This window comes from Sminthopsis crassicaudata, chromosome 5 (assembly GCF_048593235.1).
Source record: "Sminthopsis crassicaudata isolate SCR6 chromosome 5, ASM4859323v1, whole genome shotgun sequence".
NCBI lineage: Eukaryota > Metazoa > Chordata > Mammalia > Dasyuromorphia > Dasyuridae > Sminthopsis > Sminthopsis crassicaudata.
Window position 1 is genome coordinate 218626174 of NC_133621.1, and position 14582 is coordinate 218640755.

The 14582-nt window shown below is 36.1% G+C and overlaps 1 protein-coding gene across 17 annotated transcripts in view; it reads right to left on the minus strand.

Moving 5' to 3' along the window:
- The window catches only part of LOC141544140 (17-beta-hydroxysteroid dehydrogenase type 6-like), a 54383-nt gene that overhangs the window by 16841 nt on the left and 22960 nt on the right, over window positions 1–14582 (minus strand). For 16 of the 17 annotated variants that reach the window (XM_074269957.1, XM_074269948.1, XM_074269947.1 and 13 more), the window contains 2 exons: window positions 12062–12225; window positions 3445–5118 (listed from right to left, as the gene is read on the minus strand). In XM_074269957.1, the coding sequence (XP_074126058.1) occupies window positions 4901–5118; window positions 12062–12225 (382 nt within the window). In that variant the 3' untranslated portion in view covers window positions 3445–4900. Of the gene's footprint in view, window positions 1–3444; window positions 5119–12061; window positions 12226–14582 lie in introns of those variants that run through there. The other variant, XM_074269961.1, reaches the window with a different exon arrangement.

A 14582-nucleotide genomic window follows, 5' to 3' on the forward strand; every position in this document is an offset into this window, starting at 1 on the left:
ATGTCTTTCATATAATAGGCACCCAATAAATAATTGTTGAATGAACTTCAGCACTTGACAGATGTACTGCGTTGGTCTAAATCTTGAAACTAGTCTCTGATTTAAAGGAAACTATGAATGTGATTCATTTAAGAGTATTTTCCACTCTTTCTATCCCCCAAGTATAATAGAGACATTAAAGAACTATACATCAATTAATGACTGTCAGCAAGCATTTACTTTTAAACATAATTTTTTTAATTTTTAAAAATCCAATTTATTTTGTTTTCAGATCTGAATTCTTTCTTTCTCACTCCCTTCTTCCCTTCCCTCACCAACATTGAGAAAGCAAGAAAAACAAAACTTATTACAAATATGTATACTCAAGACAAGCTTAGAAACAAATAGAAGAGTTGGAGTTGCGTAAGACCAACACCAGCCCAACTTTTTACCAATCTTCTTAACTTTCTTTCTGGCATTTTTATTCTGATGTTGATTCTCATTTAACTGTTAATTTGACTGTGTGGCCTCAGACATTGACTCTAGTGCTCCTGAATCTGTCTTCCTGTCTATAGGGTATCTAGTCAGTCAACAAGAATTTATTAAGTCCCTACTATGTGCCAAACATCATGCTAACATGCTGGGGATGCAGGGGAAAGAAAAGTCCATACTCTCAAGGGGCTTATAGCTTAATGGGGATGTGAACAATCATTTCCAAAGAAGAGATACACAAGCTAAATTGAAAATAATTATTAGAAGACACTAACATTAAGAGGAATAGAGAAAGACTTCTCATAGAAGAATATGCCTGAAACTTGAAGGAAGCCAACAAAATCAGGAAGTAGAGATAAGAAAGAAGAGCATTCTAGCCATGTAAGAACAGTTATTAAAAAGGCACAGCAGGAAATGGAGTATTTATTAGAAACTATTAGAAGACAGGAAAGGCAGGGAAAAGGTCAGTTTCTAAAAGGATTTAGGAGCCAAACAGAGAATTTTATATTTGATCTTTCAGGTGATCAAGTTTCTTGGATGAAGGAAATGGATGTGATAGTCAAACCTGGGGAAATCACTTTGATGACTAAAAAGAAGATGGATTGAAGTTGGGAGAAACTTAAGGCAAGCAGACCCACCTGCAGGCTATTACAATAGATAGCAATATCAGAAGAGAGAAAGGGCAATATGTAAGAGAAATTATGAAGGTAAAATTGACATGTCTTAATGATAGATTTAGACATGTGCGTAAGAGGGAGTAAAGAGTCAAGGAAAGTATCCAAGTTTTGGACCCAGGTTATTGGGAGTGATGTGGGTTGTGATCCCTTTAAAACTAGTCCTTTTAGATTGATTTATTCCTTTCTGATTCCCAACCCCTCCTAGCTGAAGAAGCTAGGACTTTTGATTTACAAATCCTGGTCAAAAGCACCCTTTTGAATTCCAATAGGAGATATCCAGCTCTCCCAGCTCCCATTGGATCTGAACCAACTTGGACTGTCCCAGTCGCCATTCTAATGATATGCTCAGGTTTCCCAACCCCCACCTAGCAAATTCTAGCCCTTGAAACCCAACCAGGAGCCAATCTGGGACTTCACTCACAGAACCCTTTAGCTATAAAAGCTAAAGCTATAAAAGAGCCAAGCTGGAGTCCTCTCTTTGCAGAGGTCCCAAACATGGCAGCCTTACTCTTGGCATGCCCAGGATCTCTGCCCATTGGAACCCTAGTTCCAGTGCCCCTTTATCACTACCTTCTACTTTACTAACTAGATTTTACTTCCAAACCCCATAATAAACCTCTTTTATCAATCTAAGTTTTCGGATCTGTAAATTCTTTTACAGGGGACTCTTGCACTGCTACTAGACCTGCCACTAACTCTGTATCCTTGTGCCAAATCCAAAGGAGTTGCAGGGGAGCTCTATTTGACTCTATTTGAAAGCCAAACAGTAGAAAGTTAAGAAGAGAGAGTGAGGAAAGGAAATGGAAATATCCATTGGATATGACCTTCTCAAGAAAACTGCCACAAAAGAAAGGAAAAACATAGGACAAAAGGTGGTATAGAATTACACTGGCCTACCAAATGTAGTTGGAGCAAGAATGGTAGACTAAGAAATAACTGAGGTATCCAAGGATTAGAAGTCACACTGGGGATGAAGAACTGCAAGACAGAGGGAGAGGTTGAATGAAAATAGATTGTGATTGAAGAAGGGAATTTCAGAGTTCATGAACATGGAAGAAGAAAATTTGTGGGTAATCAAAAATTTTCATCTTTATTGTTTTGTTTTGTTTTTTTCTGAGGCTGGGGTTAAGTGACTTGCCCAGGTTCACAGAGCTAGGAAGTGTTAAGTGTCTGAGTTCAGATTTGAACTCCTGAATTCAAGGCTGGTGCTCTATCCACTGCGTCACCTAGCTGACCCAAAAATTTTCATCTTTAAATGTTGCTAAGGTGGGATGAAGGAATAGGCCATGGGAAATGAGTAAATTGAAAAACTGAAGTTGGAATATTTGTGGAAGTAATAATAAGTATGTTGAAGTTCCCTAGCACAAAAGCTAGAGTTGTGGAGGAGAAAAAAATTATAAGCCAGGCACTGAACTCATTGAGAAAAGAAGGAGAATGACTTAGAGGCTGATAAAAAAAAAAAAAATTTTTTTTTATTGGGTAATGAATATGAATTGAGTGAGACTCAAAGAAGTTGAATGATGATAGTAGGAAAAGCTTAGAAAAGGCAATAAAGAGCAAAGAGTATTCCAAATGTCCCAACTTGACCCATAAGTTGGAAGGAAAGGGAGAAAGTGCAAGCAGTGCTAGACAAGATGGCCAAAGAAGCTCTTATCAGTAGGGAGCCAAGTCACAGTGACAGTCAAAAGATGGAAGGAGTAGTAAAGGAAAGATTTAAGATGAAAACAAGTTTGGTACTATGGAGCAGACATTCCAAAGAACACTATTGAAGTTACTGGTGGCTTTAAAGTGAAACATTAAAGGGACTGAAGTGAAGAAGATACGAACAGGGTAGCAGGCTGTAAGGAATAGAGAATAGAGTTTAAAGAATAACATCTGGAGGTTTAAAATAACTTAAATAAAGTGGGGTTGACCTGGTGGGAGTTTGTTAATGAATTGTGGAAAGTTATCAACATTTCTAAAGGTTCAGCCTCAGGATAGAGTGTTCTTAGGGAATTGAGAAGCTAAATGGCAGCATAATGAAATAAAATGGTATTTTTCTCCTTCTCAGGCAGGCAGAAACAAACCAGACTTGAAACCTTGCTTGAATCTTTGTATTCTGTATCTTATTTGATGTTTGACCATCTATCTGGTTGCTAACTAGTAATTTATATTGGTCTCTATCAACTCTCTAAATATGGGCTCTTTTTCTGGTTTCTTGATTATCACTTTTTAGCTATCTCCCTAGGTCTGGCTTCTATAACAATTTTAACTTGATTTTACTCATTTTAATCCATCAATTCAACTCATCAACTTATCACAATCCAAGATATTTATTTTTTTCCAAAATTACATAATTACATTTCAGCATTAGGTAGATTTTCTAGCCAAATACCCCATTTATCCATTAACTAAGATTTCTAGTCATCTCAACTATCAAAACTTAGATTGATAAGTAAATAACAAGGGCTTCTAAGATGTCCATACATTTTATTCCACAAAAGAGGCAAAATATATACTACGATTCTAATCCAGGTTACAAATTAACTAAGAATTATCTTTAAAATCAGATTTACTGACTAAACAGCTTTTATTAACTTGTAACTAAAATTTTTCATTTGTCTTAGATTCTAATCAACAGATGTTAATTAATTAGCATTAGATACACTGAAAAGATGATAGAAACATAATTAGTGAAACCATAGAAATCTAGGGCCATTTACTGTAGGGGCAAACAGCCCCAGAATTGTTCTATAATATACCACATGGAATTTATATAATAATATATGTAAGGATGACACAGAGTCATTAAGAAAAGGATCATGTTCAACAAAAGTATACACTAATGATTATTTTCATAATAAGATTTATAAAGTTTAAAATGTAAGTTTATAAAAAATGATTATTTTCATAATAGTATTTATAAAGTGTAGAGGGCTAGAACTCTGAAAAGGTGTACTTGAATCTAAGACAGCAGAATACTTAAGGCTAAGTACCTATCAATGTGAGATAATGGTTCTAAAAACATATACTTAGATGATATGGTGATGTGATGATTGTCATTTGCTGAATATGAAATAATTTTAGGCAAGGGTTAGAGGGTTAAGGAAGAAGGTCAAAGTCTCTCTGCAATGGCACAAGCAGGAAGGAAGACTTCAGGTTCCAGACTCCAGAGCCCAGGATCCATCTTTAATGATTTACATGTCAGCTTGTCTGCCTCCTTCACTTCTCCTCTTAAAGACCAAGGACTTTGACTGATCCTGACTCCGATCCTGAGGCCCTCCAGAGAGCATGTTAAGGTTTGCAAAGTGTTTATAAATATGCTCTAGTTTGATCTTCACAAAAGCCCTGGGAGATAGGTGCTATTATTATCTCCCTTTTAGAGATGAGAAAACTGAGAGAGACAGAGGTTGTGACTTGCCTGGATTCACACAGCTAGTAAGTATATGAGGCTAGATTTGAATGTGGATCTGCCTGACTCAACCTGCTTTGTTTATTAAAGCAGATAAATATTTCCTACATTTTGGGAAGATTTTGATTTTTAAATCTTGTTGTTTTGGTGCATAAAAGGGAAAATTTCAGTTTCCTGGAAATTTTACTTATGTGGAATGCTTCATTCCCTGATGATTCCAGATTAACAAGGCATTTAGCATCTCCTTCACAAAGGAATAGAAACCTTACAAAGAATAAATTTCTTTTAAAAAGCTACAGAAATATCATTATCAAATTTCATAATGTCCAATTCCTTCACAAATCAGCTTTCCAATACACCTTTAGATAGCATGTGCAGGTTTCTGAAACTTGCTAGACAACAAATAATCTAACAGTCTTGTAGGCAAATATGACATAGGAATATGAAAAAATTGAGCATCCCAGCCGGCTGAATATCTATATCGGGGGTAAGAGCATGTCAGAGCATGTTCCATACAATCAGTGACCAGGTTCAAGTTTCTAGTGCAACACTTCAGTGAGTTTTTGATAAGTCTGAGATCTGTAAGCAAAAAGAAAAAGTGTTTAGCCTTTTTGTTCCTCACTTTTTCAGTCTAAAATCCAGTAGCACAAGTTTACAAAAATCCAAATGTAAACCCACTGAGAGGCTCATACAAATCCAAATATCTGATGCTTTTGGACAAATTTATGGATAATCACACTATTCATTCAGCATTCGATGAAAACTGACTCAACTTCTTCAAAATGACTGCAACTTAAACCTTGAAATATGGGCAGCTTTCCTTTCATAAATTAAAATATAATCAATAACATATCTTTCAGTTACAGTAATTATTGTGATAATATAATAGGTTTTTATTACTAAAATATCTAGCATTTATACAATGCATTTTAGGGTTTGCAATGTGTTTTGCGAATGCTATCTTAATTCTCACAACAATCATATAAGGTAAATGCTATCATTAGTCCCATTTTAAAGATGAGGAAAATGAAGTTGTAAGATTAAGTGACTTGTCTGTAGCTACACACCTAGTAAGAGTCTGAGGGAGGGTGTCAATTCAAATCTTCCTAACTCTAGATCCAGCATTCTTTCTATTACCCAGCTGAGAATTATAAATAGCAAGACCCTGAGTATCCTAACAAAATAAACTTTTTTCTTATTGACTTTCAAATCAAAGATATGTTTCCCCCCCAAAAAAAAAATGTTAATGAAACAAAATGAAAACTTGGAGTATGAAAAGGTAGCCAAACTTGGTATGCTAGAGATTGGCACAAAAGGAAGTTAAGAGAGGCTTTGTGATGTAATAGGAAGAACATTAGATCTTTGGTCAAGGAATCTGGGTTCAAATCCTATCACTGCTACCTGTGTAGCACTGGACATTTAATTTCTTGAGGGTCTTGATTGCCTCATCTGTAAAATGGAAGAGTTGATCTAAATGGATCCTATCTCATTTTAAATGCTATGAGTCTTTGCTGAGAGTTTAAGTCCCAATTTAACAGTTCACATTTCCTTTATGGCATGTTCCTGATTCTGAGATATCCTGATAATCCTATCCTGATTACCAGTTCTACTCTTATCACCCAGAGTAGTCTCTTATACCTAGAGCAGAAGTGTTCCAGCCCAGCATAAGGCCCTCAATTCCCAAGTGACACAAAATTAAATTAAAATGTTATTAGGAAATATTTAATAAAATAAATAGAAATACAATAAAACATAAAGCTACATTTTAAAACTATCAATAGGTGGTCCAGAGGAATTTTTATGTACAGTTTAATGATCTCTGTTTCTGAGTTTGTTACCACTAGCCTCCATAATTATAGCTCCCAAAACTTTACTCCTTTCCTTCTCTGTTCTGGACTGCAATATCATATTTGATCAGTCAAGGCCAACAGTCAGCTCCTGCCCATGAGATCAAAGATATTAAAATTCCTGCCTTATTTGGTTAATTTTGTACATTAAAAAATTTATGTGATCAAGTTTATTTAAAATAAAAACCACTGGATTCAGGCCAGTTCCGATGTTCTTGTAATAGAGAAAGCAATCTGCACCCAGAGAGAGGACTGTGGGGACTGAGTATGGCTCCAACATAGTATTTTCACCCTTTTTGTTGTTTGCTTGTATTTTGCTTTCTTTCTCATTTTTCCCCTTTTTGATCTGATTTTTCTTGTGCAGTGTGATAATTATGGAAATACTTACAGAAGAATGGTACATGTTTAATAACATATATTGGATGGCTTGCCCTCTAGCAGAGAGGGTTAGGGGTGAAGGGAGGAAGAAAAAATTTGGAACACAAGGTTTGGCAAGGGCAAATGTTGAAAACAATGTGTTTTGAAAATAAAAAGCTTTTAAAAAATTTTAATTAAAAAATAAAATAAACACTACTTAGGACAATCACCACTTAGAAATTCTTCTTTCTCCTATCCCCATCTCAATATAACCATATCACTATTATTAATGAAGAGAATATGTTCAAAAAATCCTCGGCTTTATAGTTTGTTCACTAGAACAAAATATTTGATTCACAAAACATAAGGCTGTCTTAAAGGCTTTCTACCAATAAGATATCTACTATGAAAGAGTTAAAACTATAAATCATTCCTTGATAGATACAACAGAGACAATAATGATTATCCTCTAAATCCGCTAACGGCACAAAACCTTTGGAGAAATGGATTTAAATTCTTACTTTCCTACTTTTAATCTGAAAAACTTAAACTGAACTTTCCCAGGCTTCAGTTTCCTCATGTATGTGAGCCTTAGAAATGTAGCCTTAAAAGAAGAGATAAGTCAAACTTAAAAATTAAATTAAGAGATAAATCTATCTACATTATATATCAACCATACTGATATTATTTTGGATACATGTTTCCATGTGGGAGGATGCATGTGTGTGTATATGTATACATATATACATGTTACTTTATGGATGTGTATATGTATGCATGTGAATGTGTAGGTATATGTGGGGGGAAAGGGGTATGTATATGTGTGTCTATGTATATGTATGTATGTCTATTTATATGGATATAACATATATAAGTGCTTAACTATAATTTGCTTGGGGGAAGTAGGGGAGATGAAAGGGGGGGAAATAAAGTAAATTTTTTTAAAAAGAAAAAAATATTTAAAATTTTTTTTAAAAGAACTGTAGCCTTAAAGAATTGGAGATTGAGGGGATGCTTATTAGTTGGGGAATAGCTGAACAAGTGGCTGTTGTGCTGTAAGAAATGATAAGAAGGCAGATTTCAGAAAAACCTGGAAAAACATTAATTGGTGCTGAATGAAATGAGCTGAATCCAAGAGAACAGTTGTACTTACTAACAGCAACATTGTGTGATGATCAACTACGATAGACTCTTTTCGGCATTACAATGATCCAAGAAAATTCCAAAATAATTGTAAAGGGAAAATGCAATCCACATCCAAAGAAAAAGCTGGGAAGTCTGAATACAGAATGAACCATGCTATTTATTATTATTTTTTTTCTTTCTTGTGGTTTTTCCCTTTGTTCTTTCACAATATGACTAATTTGAAAATATGTTTAACATGATTTTACTTGTATAACCTATATCAGATTGCTTGCTATCTTGGGGGGGAGGAAGGAAAGGAGGAAGAGAGAAAAATTTGGAATTCAAAATCTTACAAAATTGAAAACTATTTTTAAATCTAATTATTAAAAAAAACTATTAAATTATTTTTAAAAAGGACTGTGACCTTCCCCTTTCTTCAGACAATATTATAAAGCTAGAACCAAAAGGAATAGAACTTCTTCCAATCTACTCCATTTTCAAACTAATTTGGCTGGACCATGTGTATAGTTGGAGTACGTATATAGTTGGAGGATAGATATAGATATGTGTATGATATGATATAGATATGATAGATATAGAGTATGTGAATAGTTGGAGGGCATATATATATATGTATAATGTGTATATTGTATATAATGTATATATATGTATATAATGTAAAAACAATCAATATTGTTTTTAAGACAACTTTGAGTAACTAAGTCATTTTGACTATTATAAATAGAAAAATTAAAAATAAAGGACATATGAAGAGAAACACTATCTGTGGCCAGAGAAAGAATATACCTATTTTTGTCTAATGGTGGCTTTTTCCAGGGCAGGGTAGGAAAAAAAAAAAAAGAAAAGAAATTTACATGACAATTTCTTGTATATTTAGAAGGAATAGCAAGTTGTACATAATGGGTTTGCAGTTTCATGTGCAATTTTCTTTTTTACTATACCATATTTTAAAAATGCTTGTTTTATTCCACGAATTCAAAATATTTTTTTAATTTCCAGAAAAAGAACTGATGAGTATGAGTGCAGATTGAAGCATACTTTTTAACTTTATTTTTTCTTTTTTTAATGATAACTTTTTGTTTTTCAAAATATATACAAAGATTTTCAACATTCATTCCTGCAAAATCTTGTGTTCCAAATTTTTCTCCCTTTCTCTCTACCTCCCTTCTCTCCTAGACAGCAAGCAATTCAATATAGGTTGAAGATGTGCAATTCTTCTAAACATATTTCCATGCTGCACAAGAAAAACCAGATCAAAAAGGGGAAAAAAGAGAATTATTTTATTTTTCTTGGGTCTTTTTTAAAAAATCTATATTCTCTTTTGCTACATAGCAAACATGGAAATATGTTTTATATGACTGCACATGTACAATCTATATCAAAGTACTTGCCTTCTCAAGATAGGGAGTGTTCAAAGATTAGTATTGCTTCGAATCACTGACCCACCAAGAAGAAGCATTTCTTTCATAGTTGATCATCACACATTCTTGCTGTTAGTGTATACAATGTATTCCTGGTTCTGCTTGTTTCACTCAGCATCACTTCATGTAAATCTTTCCAAGCCTTTCTAAAATTGGCTTGTTCATTATTTTTTATAGGACAATAATATTCCATTATCTTCATATACCACAGCTTGTTCAGCCATTTCCCAATTGTTGGGCATCTACTCATTTTCCAATTCTTTGCCACCACAAAAAGAATTGCTACGTTTTTGCACATGTGGGTCTCTTTTCCTCCATTAAGATTTCCTTAAGATACAAACCCAGTAATGGCACTGCTGGGCCATACCCTTTGGGTATGATGTGGGTTATAGTCCCTTTAAGATTCCTTTCTGATTCCCAACCCTCCTTGGCTGAAGAAGCTAAGACCTTTGATTTATAAATCCTGGTCAAAAGCACCCTTTTGAATTCCAACGGGAGATATCCGTGCTCTCCCAGCCCCCATTGGATCTGAGCCAACTTGGGCTAATGATCTGCTCAGGTTTCTCAACTCCCACCTAGCAAATTCTAACCCTGGCTGGAACTCAAGCCAGAAGCCAACCTGGGACTCCACCCACAAGCCCCTTCAGATTATAAAAAGGGCCAAACTGGAGTCCACTCTTTGCAGAGATCCCAAACATGGCATCCTTACGCCAGTCATGTCAAGGATTTCTTTCCACTGTAGTTTTGGTGCCCTTTTATCTCTACCCTCAACTTTATTAACTAAACTTTACTTCCAAACCCCATAATAAACCTCTTTTATCAATCTAGGTTTTCGGGTCTGTAAATTCCTTTACAGAGGACTCTTGTGCCATTACTAGACCTCATTTAACTCTGTATCTTTGCGCCAAATCCAAACGGGTTGCAAGGGAGTTCTATTTGACTCCCTGTACCCTGAACCTGCCACTAGACCTCTTTTTTTTTTTTTTCTGAGGCTGGGGTTAAGTGACTTGCCCAGGGTCACACAGCTAGGAAGTGTTAAATATCTGAGACCAGATTTGAACTCAGGTCCTCCTGAATTCAAGGCTGGTGCTCTATCCACTGTGCCACCTAGCTGCCACCACTAGACCTCAATTAAACCTCATTTCATATAGGTACTCCTTACCTAGTTCTCATCAGGTATAGTTACAAATTGTTGTCCAGAATGTTTGGATCAGTTCACAACTCTACCAACAATGTATTAGTGTCCCAGTTTTCCCACATTCCCTCCAACATTTATCATTATCTTTTCCTGTCATTTTAGCCAATCTGAGAGATGTGAAGTGGTACATCAGAATTGTTTTAATTTGTATTTCTCTAGTCAATAGTGATTTAGAGCATTTTTTTAATATGACTAAAGATGGCTTTAATTTCATCATCTGGAAATTATCTGTATTCTTTGATCATTTATCAATTGAGGAATGTCTTATATTCTTATAAATTTGATACAATTCTTTATGTTTTAAAAATGAGACCTTTATCAGAAATACTGGCTGTAAATATTTTTTCCCAGCTTTTTACTTTTAGATAGAAAATGCCATCTATATCCAGAAAAAGAACTAAGGAGATTGACTATAAATCAACACATGCTATGTTCACTTGTTTGTTTGGTTTTTTTTGTTTTTTTGTTTTTTTAACCTCTCCCATGGTTTTTCTCTTTTACTCTGATCTTTTTCTCCTAACATGATTCATAAACTAATATGTATTAAAAATAAATAAATTTACTAGAAACAAAAGAAGAGCTATAAGAGGTAAATTGGAACTCAAAAAAAAAAAATAGTAAAAATAAATAAATAAATATTGACATTGTTTTTACATGTAATTGAGAAAAAATAAAAACATGCTTTTTTTAAAAAGATAAAATAAAAAGGGAAGAATTGTAAGGGTCCTTTAAATGGGTGGCCATGGTGCAACAGGAGATTTGAGTGCCCCAGAAGTTATCTCTGTGAGTATAGGACCACCCTTTGGGTGGGATTCTGGCCATATTGAGATAACTATGTAATGGGTGATGGCTCTCTCGCTTGATTGGCTGTGTGTGTGTGACCTCACAGGCCCTTTATAAGCCCACTGCAGGCAGCAAGTCGCTCTCTTTAACCTGGCTCTCTAACCTGGGGTAGCCGGGCCAAGCGGATGGATAGACGAGAGAGGTAAGGAGTTTGGTAGTGAACACGTGGATCTTCAGATCAGGTGTTCACTAAGGAGTTAACAAGCCAGGGCATTATGTGAATAGTTATAATAAAGGCTTTTAAGTTTATACGTGGCTGTTCTTGAGCTCGCTATCCGTTATTAAACTACGATTCAAGAAATCATGGCCAGAGATCTTTGAAGGCCTCAGAGGAGGCAAGCCAGGTAGAGTTGACACTGCAAAGGTCAGTGGTCAAAGGTACTCTGTTGGGCCTAGGACAGACTGGTAATAGTAACTGCTAGGAGGGCATGTTACAAAGAATAGTCTGGAATAAGGGTAAAAGAGAGAAATTAAGGAACAAAATGTGGAGAAATATAAAATAAAATAAAATAAAATAAAGAACTACCTAAGTGTCAGTAAGATTTATTCTCAGAAGATTTGTTATTCAAAATATCACTATTAAGTCTACACAAGCATAGCATTTCCTGCTAACCCTTCCTATTCAAAGACATTCTTGTAAATGCCTAAATTCATCCTTTTATTTCCCCCCTCACAGAATACACCATTGCAATTCATAGAGAGAAACTCACTTTTCTCAAAGAATTCTTGTCCATAGATTTCTTTAACTTCCACTGAGGATTCATTCCACGACTTTTGAAAATTCTCAATAAACTTCTGCACATCTGTTAAGTTTGTTTTGAAATAGCCAGGCTCAATGATGCAGACTTTCACTCCAAAATGTTTCATTTCAAGCCTGAAAAAGATCCAAGTTAACAGGATGATTTAAAAACAACTTCACGTTTAATGTTCCTAGAAAGAAAATGCAAATTAATTCAAGAAGTTGTGAAATCTCTCAAAAGATCACTGCTCTAGAGCTGGAGAGAGACTATTTAGACCAATTGGGTCAAATTCAAGCAGAAACCAATCCCTGCAGACTGCAGATTAACGTAAACAATTTAAATCAAATACCTGCCCCAAAATTTACCAGCTAGCTTTGTGACTCCTGATTAAGTATTTTAAATTCTTTTAAATGCTGTTTCTTCATGTAGAGGGCCACAGATAGGGGGAACTCTAGGTATATAAGACCGTTCAGCCCAGAGGGAACCTGCTAACAATGTCTGGTTCAGCTCCCCATCTCCCCAATGGCTCTAGGCCTTCCTGAGAAGTGACAACCTGTGTTAAGATTGAAGCAGAGTTATACCAGGTGGCAAAGAGTCATCTACATACAATAGCAAATTGCTTATCTGGTCCTGCATGTAGTATATAGTTATATAAGGATTTAAGGCTGAGAGAACTTGGAATAAATGGACTCTATTTTTATAGCAGTCCCGCCTTATCACTCCTTTTCTAAGACCAAGGAATCAGGCTAGTACCCCATCTAGTATGGACATACTTCATCTGCAAAATGAGGCTACTAATACTCCAATAAGTATTCATTTATTCTGAATAATGTTTTGAAATTGTTGGTATAAGTCTATTGATTGAACTAAGTGCCAACTGTTCTCCAGGTACTGTGCCTAGACACTGAGATTATAAAAAGAAGCAAAAAAAAAAAAAAAAAAAATCCCTGTCTTCAAGAAATTTACAATCTAATGAGGGAGAAAACATACCAATAACCAAAAACAAGCTCCCCCTAAAAGTCTCTTAGTATTGATTAATTCACTCAAGAAATATTTGTTAAGTATCTTCTTTATGGAAGGTATCATGGACTAATAAATCAAGAGCTGTTTTTGGAGTCCAGAAGACCTGGGTCCACATTTGGCCTCTCACATATACTAGACAAGCTGAATCATAGGAAAATCACCTTGGGCCTGATTATCCTTAGATAACTCTCTAAAACTAGAAATGGCAAATCTGCATTGCCAGTGGGAACTCTACTTTGGGAGCTCCCTAGATTGATGAAATCAGCTGAGAGGGAAGGAAGGAAGGAACAGAAGGAGGGAGATAAGGAGAGAGGAAAAAACAGGGAGGGAGGGATGGAGAAAGGGAATAAGGGGATGAGGGAAGGAAGGAAGGAACAGAGGGAGGGAGATAAGGAGAGAGGAAAAAACAGGGAGGGAGGGATGGAGAAAGGGAATAAGGGAAGGAAGGAAGGAAGGAAGGAAGGAAGGAAGGAAGGAAGGAAGGAAGGAAGGAAGGAAGGAAGGAAGGAAGGAAGGAAGGAAGGAAGGAAGGAAGGAAGGAAGGAAGGAAGGAAGGAAGGAAGGGAGGGAGGGAGGGAGGGAGGGAGGGAGGGAGGGAGGGAGGAAGGAAGGAAGGAAGGAAGGGAGGGAGGGAGGAAGGGAGGAAGGGAGGGAGGGAAGGAGGGAGGGAAGGAGGGAGGGAAGGAGGGAGGGAAGGAGGGAGGAAGGAAGGAAGGAAGGAAGGGAGGGAGGGAGGAAGGGAGGAAGGGAGGGAGGGAAGGAGGGAGGGAAGGAGGGAGGGAAGGAGGGAGGGAAGGAGGGAGGGAAGGAGGGAGGGAGGGAGGGAAGGGAGAGAGGGAAGGGAGAGAGGGAGGGAAGAGAGGGAGAAAGGGAGGAGGGAGGGAGGGAGGGAAGGAGGGAGGAAGGAAAGAAAAAAAGAAAGAGTTTTATAAACTTTAAAGTTTTATAGGTGCTATTATTATTTTCATCCCTTTGTCTTAAAAAGATATCATCTTACCCACATGTGCAAAAATTTAGCAGCCCTTTTTGTAGTGGCAATAAGTAGAAACTGAGTGGATTCCCATCAGTTGGGGATGACTGAATAAGGTATGTGAATGAATTATTGTTGTATAAAAAATGATCAGCAGGATGATTTCAGAAAGGCTTGTAGAGATATACATGAATGGATGCTAAGTGAGTAGAACATTGTATACAACAAGATTATATGATGATCGACTCTGATGGATTTGGTGCTTTTCAATAATGAGTTGATTCAGGCCAGTTTTAATAGACTTTTGATGGAGAGCCATCTGCATCCAGAAAGAGGACTGTCAGGACTGGATGTAGATCACAATAGAGTATTTTTACCTTTGTTGTTGTTGTTTACTGCCTTTTTCTTAAACATTCTTTTCCCTTTTGATCTGATTTTTCTGTGCAACACAATAAATGTGAAAATATGTATAGAATATTTTAACATATATTAGATTAC